General features: G+C 42.7%; 1 protein-coding gene across 2 annotated transcripts in view; it reads left to right on the top strand.

The window, feature by feature from the left end:
• nfixb (nuclear factor I/Xb) overlaps nt 1-13,815 on the top strand; it is a 111,215-nt gene that overhangs the window by 2,957 nt on the left and 94,443 nt on the right. For both annotated transcript variants that reach the window (XM_010777038.1, XM_010777039.1), the window contains exon 2: nt 4,235-4,318. In XM_010777038.1, the coding sequence (XP_010775340.1) occupies nt 4,235-4,318 (84 nt within the window). The remainder of the gene's footprint in view (nt 1-4,234; nt 4,319-13,815) is intronic.

Here is a 13,815-nt window from a genome sequence, read left to right as displayed (position 1 = left end):
GTCATAGTAAATGCGCGTGTGAGTGTTTTGTAATGTAACTCTATGCTGGCCTTTGTGGTAAACTCTGCTGTATTAGAACCATAACCAAGTAAATCTCCCCACGGATCAGACCTTGTGTGACACAAAGGGCTGATTGTACCAGCCCAAACCTCATTGTTAAAAGCATAGCCCCTGCGGCGAGGCCTTAACTGTGGTTCGGCCATTCAAAAAGCATGAATAAGGATACATGTAGGAAAAGGGTTGCCAGTCGCGTTGGGTTACCTGTGTACCGAGGTGGAGTATGGTGTGGCAGCGAAATGTTGCAGCCCAGGAAGTTCAGTGTTACAATTGGCATGGTGTTTATCTGAAAGCCAGCCTGTCGAGCAATATCAGTAGTTGACAGGCGAGATGCCAGGCCCAATTAATCTCAGGGTGTGTCAGAATGTGCGCACTGTATAAACTTGTTTCACCGTACAGTTTTGTTGAAAGGAGGGTTTTTTTTGTACATGGAATTGGGACAGCTATTGTTTAGTCTGTCATAGTTACTTTCTATTTCTCAGGCATTTAAAGGTGTCAACCTCACCCAGCTAATTTGCATATACTGTAATGCATATGATTGATTGATTTGTACCACTAAAGGTAGTATTTCCTGCATACCTAAAAGGTTTTTTGCCCAAGTAATCTGGAAGAATGTTTAACTGCTACCTCCTACAGTCAGGCCTGCTTTACAGAAACAGTTAACACAGTGTGCCTCATGCATAATCCAAAATCCCACCGTTTAGTGTTGTGGTAAACACAACTGCACAATTAAGCCAAATGCAATCTTCAGCACTGCATCTTGGCTGTACTTCTGACCCAACAAAACCTTCAGGACTCACAAGTGGAGTGAAATAATTAGCCCCACTCTGCTCAGCGATCCATCTATCCTTCTTTTTTTAATGCAGCCCCCCCAGTTTCTCATCTTCTTTCTTATTCTCCCCGTTTTCCCTTCACCCCCCCTGAGACGGCTGTGTGAAAAATCGTATTTTTCCAACATTTCTCCCCGAGGTAGCTTTGGCAGGGACTCACACGGCGGCCATTTCTGCCTTTCATACACCCCTCACACACCGTGAACAGATCGCCGGTGCGGCCCGGTGTCTTTGAAGTGGTTGCCATCTCACGCAGGTTGGCTGGACTCGCTCCTTCTTTCTCCCCATCCCCCCCCGATTCTCATCCTGTGCCTTAAACTTGGCAGTGCTATTTTCAGGCACCAAATCATTATGATAAGACACAATGGTGGTGATAATAATTATGGTTTTTAAAAGATGGACTGACAGCGGCAACAGTGCTTGTGGTAGATGATTGTGCAGCAGCCAGAATAAATGCTTTCTGGAAACGAGTAGGACTGCACCAGGTGTGCTTGCAGTGTACGTTTTTGGTGTGTAGTTGGTGAATTAGTGTTTGAGTGTGTGTGTGTTTGTGTAGAACTGCAAATGGGAAATTCAGAGAGACAGAAAGACAGAGAGGAGGATCATTGATATGTTGCCATTCATGTGCTTTAAAATGGAGCCATCTGAGAACAAATTCCACCATCAGGGCCTTTCATACACAAAGCGCTGTGGAGGTGTGTGTGTGAGAGTACACGTGTGAGTGTATGAGCAGGTTTCGGAGATCTCACCTCCAAAGAATTTGGCCATATGGTCGTCAACACATATACCCAGAGATAGAGAGATACATAGAGAGCGAGCCAAGGGAAGACTGTGTGAGATAGTGAGGGAGAAATTGTCTTCTTTTGTCAGTGTAGGCAGCAGGAATAGCATTTTCAAACACATCCTATAGCCCTACCTTAGATCAGATGGCGCAGACAACAAAAAAATCTCCATTGCATCCCCTACTCCATATATTTTTGGAGTGCGAAAATCTGTCTCAATTAACACATTTGCATTGGGCGATGATGGACTCCAAATAGGTCACTGACTCAATCTCCCGCCTCCGAATCTTCCCTCTAAAATGTTAATTAAGGAGGGCTTTGAGATTTTTTCGCTTAGGGCTGGCCATATGGGCCGGGCATATGCTCTATATATATAGTACAATATATAATTCATACACTGCTGCAGGAGAAAGTGTTTGGGGGCCTGGAGTTTTTTTGGGGTTTACTACAAAGGGAGTCAGTATGTTCTGGCCTCCCCAGTGGCAGGTACAGAGCTTAGCCATTCATTAGCTTCATGTTATTCACTGTTGCACAATGGGATTGTGGTTCATCAACACCTGTTTCCTTGGCTGACGACATAAAGAGGGCATTTAAACTCCTCTTTGTTGGTTGGTTAATATAAAATGAGAGCAAATTGTATTGTTGCAGTGCAGTTGCTTTTTGCATTGTTTTAAAGAGCTCACCGGGTCAAGTTAAGGTATGAGTAAAGTTGTGATTTTTGTAAGTAAGATATTCTCAAACATTCAGTATGTGTCCTCACATACTCCCAGTTGAACCAGTTCTCCCCATGCCATCCTGCCAGACACCCATTCACCAGCAGAATGAGGCAGTGGCAGCCAATAAAAACAGTTCTTCCCCAATCGCAGCTTTTTGGGTCCGACTCAGCCAATCAGAGGAGGCTTGCTTGTGCACCTGACCTTGTATCTGGCCAGGCACAGCCAATTACAGGGATCCAGCGCACCTGATGCATTATGGTCCTCTTTCTGGTAGTCGGCAGGCTCATGCTGGTGCGGGCCCCCACACAGGTGCCGTGGATTCAGGCCATTATTCTGAGTGCCAGCCAATCAGATACATCGTCTCATTATCACAGACATGTCGCCTGGTAGACTTTGAGTGATTGCACTTTGTCTTGTGTGTGTGTCTGTGTGCGATGTGTGTATATCATGCATGTGTATGTATGCATCCAAAAACTCTGCTATCCCATTCTCATAATGCTTTGCAGTCTTATCAGCAGGCCTCTCTCACTCCGTTCCTGGCTTCGTCCTCTTCTTGAAACTCAACAATGGGCACTGTGTTGCCCCCGTAAGGAGCTGGAGGCCTCAGCTATAAAAAGAGACTACATTTTAAAAAAAAAACATGTTTATGGACTAATAAAGATGATTAGAAATCGCACAATTGCAGAAAAATGGAAGGTTTGCGAGTGCAGATTATCTGTAATAAAAAGCTGCGGGGAGAGACGGGGGAGCGAGGGAGAAAGAGAGTTAGCTGTACAGACCTCTCATTGCGAAGGATATGAATAGCCTTTGTTTTCACCACAACTCAGGGCTGTGTGGTCTGCCAATGTCTGGCTCTTATTATGGGGTTTGTGTCTGCGTAAGTTGCATGCACGTGTGCGTTGGTCTGTGCGTGCGTGTTGTGTGTTTGTGCGCGAGGCATAGAGCACATGGGCGTGGAGAAAATGCACATATATGTATACGTGCAGGTGATTATATTTACAGGAGGGTGAGACTATATGTGCGTGCATTTAAGTGTTTCCACACACCACATGCACTGCTTTCTCTCTGCTCCTGTTCGGCTAAATAAATGTGGCATGGGGTCTTGGGCTGGCACAAGTGCGTGTGCACGCTTTTTTATCCGTTAAAGTTGTGAAATGAAATAGGATTTCACAGAACGGCGCAGCGGCTGTGGGATTTGGGCTCCCTTCGGCTAAGTAGAGTGGGATAGGTTGATCCAATCAACGGAAGAAATGCAAGGAGAGCCCATTTCACAGCTCCGGGCCCTGCCAGAACCCTGCCTGCCTGCTTGACTTAGAATACAAATGAAGCCCGCTGAAAGCACTCTTACACACACATGCATGCATGCACGCTGGTACTTACAGACAGCCTGGCTGGGGATGTATAGTGCAAGAGTTGAGAGCAGGCGCTGTGCTTTCTGAGGAGCAATGACACCAGTAGAGGCAATATGGCCGTCTCACACAGCAAAGTTACATTTTAGGGTTGTCTCACAATTTTAAATGATTTCAGGACACCATAGGGTCACTTTAAATGTCCCCCTGGATTTGAATAAATACATGCATTATTTCTGAGGGTCAGTATGGGCTTGAAAAGTATGTTTAAAACCAATGCATTTCGGATATAAAGTTCAAATCAGTTTAATTTTATTATATTGTAATGCTCATGTATATTTCCTCCTGTAAACTCATACAAAGCAATAGGTTCAAGCTGTCACTTAATTAGTTAATGCTAGAGAATTCTTTACTTACAGAGTTTTTGATATTATGAAAAAAAATCCCTATTCTACTAAAATGATAAGTTTAATTGAATAACCGTCTTCTCTTTTTTTCAGGCTACTGACACCTACCTGGTGAACGACGATCCTTCTAGAGGCCCTGGGATGCCTGAATGTTTCCTCGTGTCTGATACATATAGGGTAAATACACACACACACACACACACACACACACACACACACACACACACACACACACACACTATCTAACTATCCCTGTCATGTTGCTGTCCAAACATTTATTTTCTAGACACACAAACAAGCCACACAGCCCATAGACATAAAAAAAAATTATTTTCTTTTCTAAAGATTTACAGCAGTTGAAAGGAGTTAAAGAGTTCGAAAGATGCATCAGTGCATTGTTTGAGAATATTTCTATAGCCAGACTTAACCACGTTAACCACTTTATCATTGTCATTGTATCATTGTTAAATCTTGCATTAGAGCTAGTGTGGAGTTTATGTCTCGTGTTGACGGTGTGCCCGTTAGTATTTTCATATATCCATTTCCTGTAAAATCTCCCACATGTCATCATGTACGTCCTGAACTCATCTGTCGACTGTGCTGACGGGTGGCAACAGTGCCCTGCAAAAACACTGTATTCCCTGAAAATGTCAACTTTTCTATGACATGTATTTTACAAGTTTTAATTGATGCTTTGCTGTAGTTTTGCTTTGTTGCCGAGTGCAGACAAACGATCCTCGCTTGGAGGACAAAGCAAGCAGCATAGCACAACATAACATTTAAAACTTTAAAAACGGCATAGGCCTACATGAGATTTTTTGCTTTCTGTGTGTCACGTGTTCAGCATGTGTTCTTTTTCATATACATTTTTGTAATAAAACGCTCATGGTCTTAGTTTGATCGCATGGAATCCTGTCGCTTTGCCCTGTGGGCTCTTATCTGACATGTTGAGTATACTGTTTAAATTAAGAAATGATGACAACAGACAAGAAAAATAAATCTGTGCGTTTTCTTCCTGTTGAAAACAAACAAAGTCAATGCGGTAATCCAAACCAGTCGGAGGAAAACGTATATGCAGCTATTGCACACAGTAAACACATAACAAAACAGCAGGCATCACACATTGCTCTGCACACACACTCAGATTGCGAACAGATCCAAAGAGTCTCTGGGATCCTCACTGTGTATGATATGCTTGTTAGCCATAACGGCCAGTCAGCCATTTCTCTCTGACTGCATATGCCTGTATGCATTTGACTGGCATGCTCCCTCCCAGAGCACACATACACAGCTTACTCAAACAATATTTACACTGTACGGCGTAGTAAACGCTACAGTTACACACATTTTCCGTTCACATATTTCCTGCCTTTTGAAAGGCAGCCTCAACCACCTGTCTCACACATTTAGCATACTAATGGTAGTATCAGTATGCTACATCACTTTCAATATTTAATGGCCTAGCCACAGGCAATGGTAAACAGCAAGTATTTGGGTAGTGCTGTGTGTCAATGGGAGACCACAACATGCTAACTTTAGACACACCATATGGTTTTCTCGTGTGCTTTTTAATGGCAAACGTAGTCTCAGAAACCACTAGAGCCCTGTGGCTTTAGGGGCTTTGAAAGGTGATGGCCGGACAGGGCTGTTTGATCACAGGCAGAGAGGGAGAGAGAGAGAGAGAGAGAGTTTGGAAAGAAAACCTAAGCGTCAGTGTTTTGTAACTTCTGTGGTTGCTATAGTTTGTTTGTTACAGCCAAGATGCCTGTTGAATACTGAGATGGATGTCTGGGTCCAGACTGCAGCCAGAGACAAAGACGGCCACCAAAGTCAGTCAGACGAAAGGGACAGTGTGTGTGTGTGTGTGTGTGTGTGTGTGTGTGTGTGTGTGTGTGCGTGTGTGTGCGTGTGTGTGCGTGTGTGTGTGTGTGTGTGTGTATGTGTGATTAAGAGAGCAAAAAGAGAGAGGTAACAGCAAAAGATTATAAGAAATTAAAAGGGTCACTAAAAAGAACCAGGAAAAAAGACAAAATGGGGTGGACAGAAAGAGAAAAGAGGGAAAGCGAGGGAGCACACAAAGACTTTGGGGTTTGGGCCTGTGCCGTGTTGGGGTGTGGTTTGGAAAGAGGAGAGTCCATGGGAAAGGGATAGACTACACCTCAATATGCTTCACTTTCGTCCACTTTTATTTAGTCTTTTTTTTCTTTTTCTCATTCTTATTCAGTTTCTAGTTGCTTGTGCCAGCGTATCTTTGACCACAAGACATTTGTGGTTGTGTGCATATACGAGTGTGTACTCGTATGTGTGTATATAACGTACATTATATGCATGTGTGTCTGTGGTGTGTGTGGCTAAGTATCCTACATAGGCTGAGGTCTCGTAAAGTTGCACAGCTTCATATCCCCCTGAAAAACTTGGCATTCGAGTGCGGGGGTGACTTCAACCCCCCGAAACCGCACCCTTGCATTGCACACACACACACACACACACACACACACACACACACACACACACACACACACACACACACACACACACACACACACACACACACACACACACACACACACGTTGTGTAAGACACACAGCCATGCGCAAATGCAGAATTGTATTCACACATAGACGCACACACACATTTCCAAACACTACACTCACACACATGCACAAGGCAGGGGCTTATGTATAATTGCCGGCACTCTGCCTGCATATATGAGTTTGATTAGGCTGAGGAGCAGGGAGCGGGCAAGGATAAAGCCAAGCCTGATTAGAAACAGAGTGTATCGCTTCCATACAATAGGGCTCACAATGAAACTGGTTTAGACCACTTTGTCCTAGTTCAGGTATCTTTTGTTTCCATATACATATACAGTGCACTATAGAATATGACTTGGACAGCGTTAGAAAAAGAAGAAAAACAGGAATGCGAGGGGTATCACTGCTGAATAAATTACAAAGCTTTCTGTAATGACTTTGGACTTATAGTTTCTTGAGACCATTCAAGTACGTCCCTAGAAAGGTATATTACAAGTATATTTAAATGTTCCTTCACATGATTTTCCGACTAGGAGTTTCTCACCGTAAACTGCAGCAATGACCGACCGTACAAAAGGAAGCTGACAGAGTTGGGCATCAAATCCAGCCGTCACACCTTGTAAAAATTAATGAAACACAAATATGTTTGGCAAACCTTTGAGCTCCCTCAGCCACATTGTCCATCGCACACTTTTAAATTACAGTAACAAAGACTCAAGTTAAGAATATGGGGCCTCTACTTGAGACACTTGAATTAGTTTACAATGTGGGGAAAGCTTTGTGTCACCATCTCCAGCTGACGGGCTGAGAGAATATCACAGTCAAATCTGAGTTGTAAACTTTAAACCATTGCTTCTGTTTTTACTATGTGCAACAGCGAAGGATCCGAGTGTTGAAAATAGATTACATTTAGGAAATCTGCCTCCTCAATCATCTGTATTTACTCTTTACTCAGTACTTTTAAAGTCAGATTTATACTGCAAAGCCACATATATATTTCAGCATAAGAATATAGCAAGGTATATGGAATGTTATTGTAAAAACACAAGAAAATAAATAGTATTTTTATCAATAAGATAAGTAGACCTTTGTAAATAACAAAGATGTTAATTGTTTGGCAAAAAACTAGGTCTTGGTTTATTTGTTCTAAACTTAGATTTGTTCTATCTATCTATCTATCTTTATGTTCTGGCATTGAAGGAAAGATAGAATCTGAATATTTTTATTTTATTATTACCAACACCAGCTTAAGTAAAAACGCGGCAACAGTATGACTGAATGTGTGTTGCACGGGAGGAAAAGTACACAAATCCCTCAACAACAAAAAAAAACCTATGAAAAATATAAACATTGTTAGGGATACCGCAACAGAACTGTAGCTCCAGGTGTAAATACTACAGAGATATTAGATATTCTATAGGTCTTTTTTATTTGTATTCAATGAAACACGATGAGACTGAACTCACCACTGAGCCCACATGCGCACTAAAGCCCTACAGCACTGCAGGGTTAGCGTGTCTCATGCGATTCCTCTCTGGAGTTTTAGCGACGCGCTGATTCTGGTTTTTAAAAAACGTTCAAAGTCGATGAACATTTTAAATACTGTAGGCTTGTGCGGATTCCTAAAGAGAAGCGTAGAGGGGGAGAGAGAGAGCGAGAGCGAGAGAGAAAGAAGGAGGGAGGGAGGGAGGGAGGGAGGGAGAGAGAGCTGCAGAAACTTTCCCCTAAAGTTAGTGCGGAGCTTTCACTGTGAGTGAGGCGGGGTTACAGCCTGGACTGAGCCACAGCGGCTTTGCAATGCGGCACCATAGCGAACCTCCATCCAACTTAATTATCAACTACTCCAACTTTCATCTCTAGACACAACCATGTACTCCCCTTACTGCTTGACACAGGTATGACAATGATCGCCGTTTTTCCATGCTCTTCTTCGTTGCTTTTTTCCGGTATGGTGCGCCTCCAGTTTGTTTCTACTGTATGTGGTTACAGTGTTGTGTGTGTATTGTGTGTGTGTCCACCGTGCTGCCGCTGCTTGTCATTCGTTGCGTTTTACGGACCTTTTTCCAGCCCTGCTCGCTTTTCCCCGATACCGTCTAACCTCCCCCTTTCTCTCCCCCTCTCTCGCGCTCCCTCTCTCCCCCTTTCTTTTAAATGGCACTCCTCCAACGGGCTTTCTTGAGCGTCTCATTGCGCATGGTTTGGAGAGAAAATGGCGCTTCTCCCAAATCTATTTTATATAAAACGGAGGTTGGAGAAAGGAGAAGAAGGACTCGGTCATCTCACTATTGACGACTAATTACTGACACCATGAGGCAACGATCGGCGTTATCGACAACTGTAATAAAGCACGAGTTTTGTTTTAACTTGAACCGTGGAATTGTGGGACTCTTTATTTTTTCAAACGAGTGTTAGTGACTTGTGGCTGTTACGGAGGTCTGCCGGTTGTCATCCGCGTTCGGCGTTGGGGGCCTTTAGGGTCACCGTGTTCTCATTCATAACTGTCTCTCATTTTCGTTATTCAACTTCGGCAGTTTCTTTTTAAAATAGGCTACAACTAGTTTTTGGATGTTGAAAACGACGAGGGTGGGCGTGTGTTGTGTGGAAAGTCCGAGCTGCAGGGTTGTAGTTTGATTAATCACAAATACAGTTGACCTTTTAATAAGCTAATTATGTTATTATATTATGTTATTTATCTTAATTGCACAGGCAAAACGTAAAAAGAGAGCACTGAATGGAGCTTTTGTTACTGTTTTTCCAAGAGGACATTTCGTGCGTTTTAAAAGGCCGGTATTTAGTCCCATAGGCTAGCTACTGTACGCAGGGGAGTAAGTCTTTTTTTTTTTTTAAATCGTCTTTAAACAATATGAAACAAATATTTTAAATACGATGTCCTGTTCGGATACGCATCTAGTGTTTTTAAATGCACAATGATTGAGTGTGTTTTGACCTTTCCGGCCTCATCTCCTGTAGCCTGCACCTCTGTCTCTAAGCAGAAATAGGTCTGGACGTAACTATTTATCGGCTGAAAGCATGGAATCACACTTTAAAGTGTTTCTATTACAAAATATAATATTTAGATAATAAATGCCTACACAGTTAAATGACAGGGCAATGCCCATATATCCCTTAAGCAGTTGTTATGTTTTACGAAGGGAGAATCTTATTAGGCTTGCTTCTTAATTTTACTTAATTCATAATGATATTTTATTTCTTAATGTTGTTAATGTGCTGAAAACACCTTGTTCCAGTGTGTAGATACATTTCACCTGTAAACTCAACTAACAGCTCACATGAGCAAAGGTCAAGTCATAAATGACCTTTTAGTTTTTTCTTGCAATGTCAATATACTTTTGCAGTTCATGAGTATATATTTAAAGTAATTGTTTTAAACTAAGCTGTAGTTCACAGATGAAGAGAGATGTAGTGCAGAGTTAACAGAAGAGCCTCAGCGCCGAGCTTCCGTTTCAGGCCGCCGCAGCTCCGTTTCCTCATGCCGCTCGGCTTATCACATTAAATGCAGGTTAATTTCAGTATGTTACCATTGAATCCCTTTAAAAAATAAAATAAAAATCAAGTTAAATATACTTTTTAAAGCAGAAGGCAGTGTGGATTTTTTTCTGAAGTCAACACTTTCCGCAAGTCAGGAGTTGTACAGTGCAATAAACTAATTATAGGGCTTATGCATTATAATTTTGACTTATTATTTTACACTGGGAAAGGATTTAGCATTAACAAGTCGCAGCTGTTTAGCTCCAGGCCTGTGTTACGTGTTGCAGTGTTGCAGCGAGGTCACGGTCTGCCGCACTCCTCTCCTTTTCCCAGTTTTGCTTTGCTGCGTGGGGGTAGTATTATATTCCTATTTGTTAATACATCTTTTTGAGATTATATTACACCTTTGTCATGTGATGAGAGAGAATATTTATTTATTTTTTCAACCGGCTTGACTGGCTCTGTGGAAACAAATCCTCCTCAGTGTTATTTCAGGCCTTCTGACCAGACCTCAATATGTATTTCTCAGTTTGAGCAGTGATCAAATACAAAATTGTATTTCATCGCATAAACTGCAACAAAGTCAGAAACCGTGGCTACATCATAATCATTTAGAGCACTTGGAAAGCTTCTGTCTTTTTCCATTTGTGTTCTCTTTTATGTAGCCTACTTGACCTTTTCTGCCGTATGTTAGTTTTAGACTACGAGGGATACATTTTCTAATCAATAGTCTATTTGATTTGCTCCGTAAAATAAGTCCAACAGCCCTATACTGCATATTTAGCACAGATAATTTTCCAAGCCATGGTGGTATGAGGCAGAGGTCCGCATCGAGTTTCCTCCTTCTTTCCATTAATTAAAATTAATTGGCTGCAGATCCTCTCGCACGAGCGCCGCATAGACGCGTGCTGCCCATATGCGCGATACATATTGATCTGCTTAGGCTGCTGTTACTGCGTCTCCCGGCCCGGCGGATGGATATCAAGAGCTGCTGATTTGTCCGCATTCTCTCATATCGGCTTCACATCGTGTTTGTAGTTAGATATGAACGCAGCTGGAAGATAATAGCAGTCCAAATTAACTTTAAACAACACTCGATCCTGCTCGTGGGTTTCTAAGTATCACTACTCTGTTCCACACCCGTAATTTAAACTTGACTCGAACATCCGCCTTTAATTTGCTTTAATCGTCTGTTTAAAAGATCTGTGGTTGGTTGCGGCGAAAGGCGGGATTGTTTGTTTTTCCTTAAGGTGTGTGGGTGTGTGTCCTCACCATAGGCGCACATGCATGAATTATACCAACGTGCATGGACTATGTACCCATTGTCCATTAAGACGGTGTTCTTTGATCCCAGCCGTGTAAATAATTCACAAATCATAGAAAATATGCAAAACTTGTGTAAACAATCTACAATGTATTATTAACGGTGATAAAAGCTTTCCTGGAATGGCCTGATGACGGACAAAAGCAGCCAAAAAAGTGGTCCACATGCACTTACCAAACAGCACCGAGATGCTTTTTTTTTTTGTTACGTGGCATTGTTTAACATCCTTGTGACGGAAGTGTATTTGCATAAAGTTTTAATGCGGTTTGAAGGTCGTGGAGGCGTCGTTAATTAAAACTTTTATGTGCTGCGTTTTGAAATCAATTATTGCAGACTTCAGTTAAGTCCCGCTTATCCAAATGAGATGTGGGCTGCTAATATACCGCACGTCTCACAAACACTGCCAACTTTTCTAAAGCTTTGCTGCGAACTCAAGAGATGTTTAACACTTTGCGGGAGATTGTTTCGCTATTTCCGGCACAGATCACACGCAAAAAAAGATGTTGTATGTGCTTGCTCGACTCTTGCTCATATGTGCTTCATGATCTAATGATTTGCAGTTCTGAAGTGTTTGTTTTTTTAAGATTTTGAAATCAAATGAGTGGTTGAAACTCACTCATCCGTACAGATTGGCAAAGCACTTGAAAGCATCCAGTGAAAGCCATACATACTGTAGCCATGCCATATAGCCATAGCAACAGAACAAATGTGGAGATTTTGTGGTCTGTATCTTTGGTGATGGAGATAAAGGCACTTATCATCTTAACAAAAGTGCTTGTGAAATAGTGCATATAAAGTCTGTGTATGGCAATATGTGTGCAGCCCACGCAAGCATATGAACAATATATCTTATATTATATATTTGTTTATTTCATCTTCCTGTTTTAGCCACCAGCTTCTAATTGTGTGCTTGAGTACATTAGGTGTGTGTATCCTGCTACGTTTTGGGCCGATGGCTCTCCTGCGTCAGCCCTCGTTTCTGGTTTCACTGGGCTCGGACGCTGACGGTTGTGGTGCTATAGTGTAAGCCGAGGTGGGCCTGCACGATCTGGTAACATACCAAGCCTAGCCGGCATCACTTTGCACCACAAAGACACACACATAGACACTAATCCTGCTCACACAGAGCTAGTTGGTAGGCACAGCACAGGCAGCGGAGAATAGGTTTGCTGTAGTGGATGGTAGGCAGGGGGAAAGTGGCCCGCCAACTGTGCCAGGACGACAGGCAGGCAGGCCGGTCGGCAGTGGGTTGCAGGCTGAACCCAGGGGTACATTGTGTTCTTTTTACTTATTCATCCTTTCTGCTGGAGGCAGACCAGGTCCACCTTACACGGCTTGGCCCAGAATGAGAGCTGGTATAGGCAGCGACGGAGGGATGGGACGGAGGAAGGAGTAGGAGAAATGGCACATGTCCATGTCAGTTAAACAGTGATCGAATATATTTCTATTAAATGTAGAGAAACTGCATTTGTGTGAGGGATGTGTTGACTCATGAGGTTTTAAAAAGATCTTGAAACAAGTTGTTTGAATATTTCACACATTGTGCATCCTATACGCCAAAAGTGTGGACAAATTGAAATATTAGTTTTCTCTTTCAAAGTTTTTAAAAATTTGCCACGGAGGAGCCGTTATAAAACCTCAAAAACCCTAAGATAGCTTGTGGACAGCCCCCCTCTGCTTGTCTTTGTGTTTGTGTGTGAATCAGTCTTAGAGGTGAGGTAAATCCAGCAATGTGCTCATCCCTTATCTGTGCAGTCTTCCTGACCGCCCAGAGAAAATGGATTTATCCCGCTTAACCGAAGCAATTGGCACAACAGGGTAATAGGTGGTTGTCCCCTGGATGCATGTGCATATGTGTGTGTCCGATATGTGTGTGTCCGTGTGAATAAGTGTAGCCCCCCCCCGCATCCTAGTGTGGATTAGGTTTATGCTGATCTGTGGCCAGTGGAAGCAGGCAGTGCCTATAGCGGTCTTATGTTGGTCTGCGATATGTGTTTACCAAGCCATGCGACCCACACGCGTACATGCGCACACACACACTTTTACGCACACACATCTGAAATCAGGCTGAGCACTCACGTATGTTATAGACAGATAGATGGGCATGTGGTGGAGGAGCAGCAGTGTCAGAACATCTCACTTTGGCCTTTGCCAACTTTTGGCATGGGATTAGAAAGTACTCCAAAATGAAATATCTGCAATTATCCTGCAGACCTTTTGTTGTTGCTCACGAATACATGTCATGTTTTTGGCGGGGGGGTAAGTATTGAGTAGGTTATATGAATTTGGGACTGATAATTATATATCATCTGTGCAATAGTGCTATTAT

The sequence above is a fragment of the Notothenia coriiceps genome, unplaced genomic scaffold (assembly GCF_000735185.1).
Source record: "Notothenia coriiceps isolate Sejong01 unplaced genomic scaffold, NC01 NC01_scaffold00017713, whole genome shotgun sequence".
Taxonomy (NCBI): Eukaryota; Metazoa; Chordata; class Actinopteri; order Perciformes; family Nototheniidae; genus Notothenia; species Notothenia coriiceps.
This window is presented reverse-complemented; position numbering and strand designations above follow the sequence as displayed.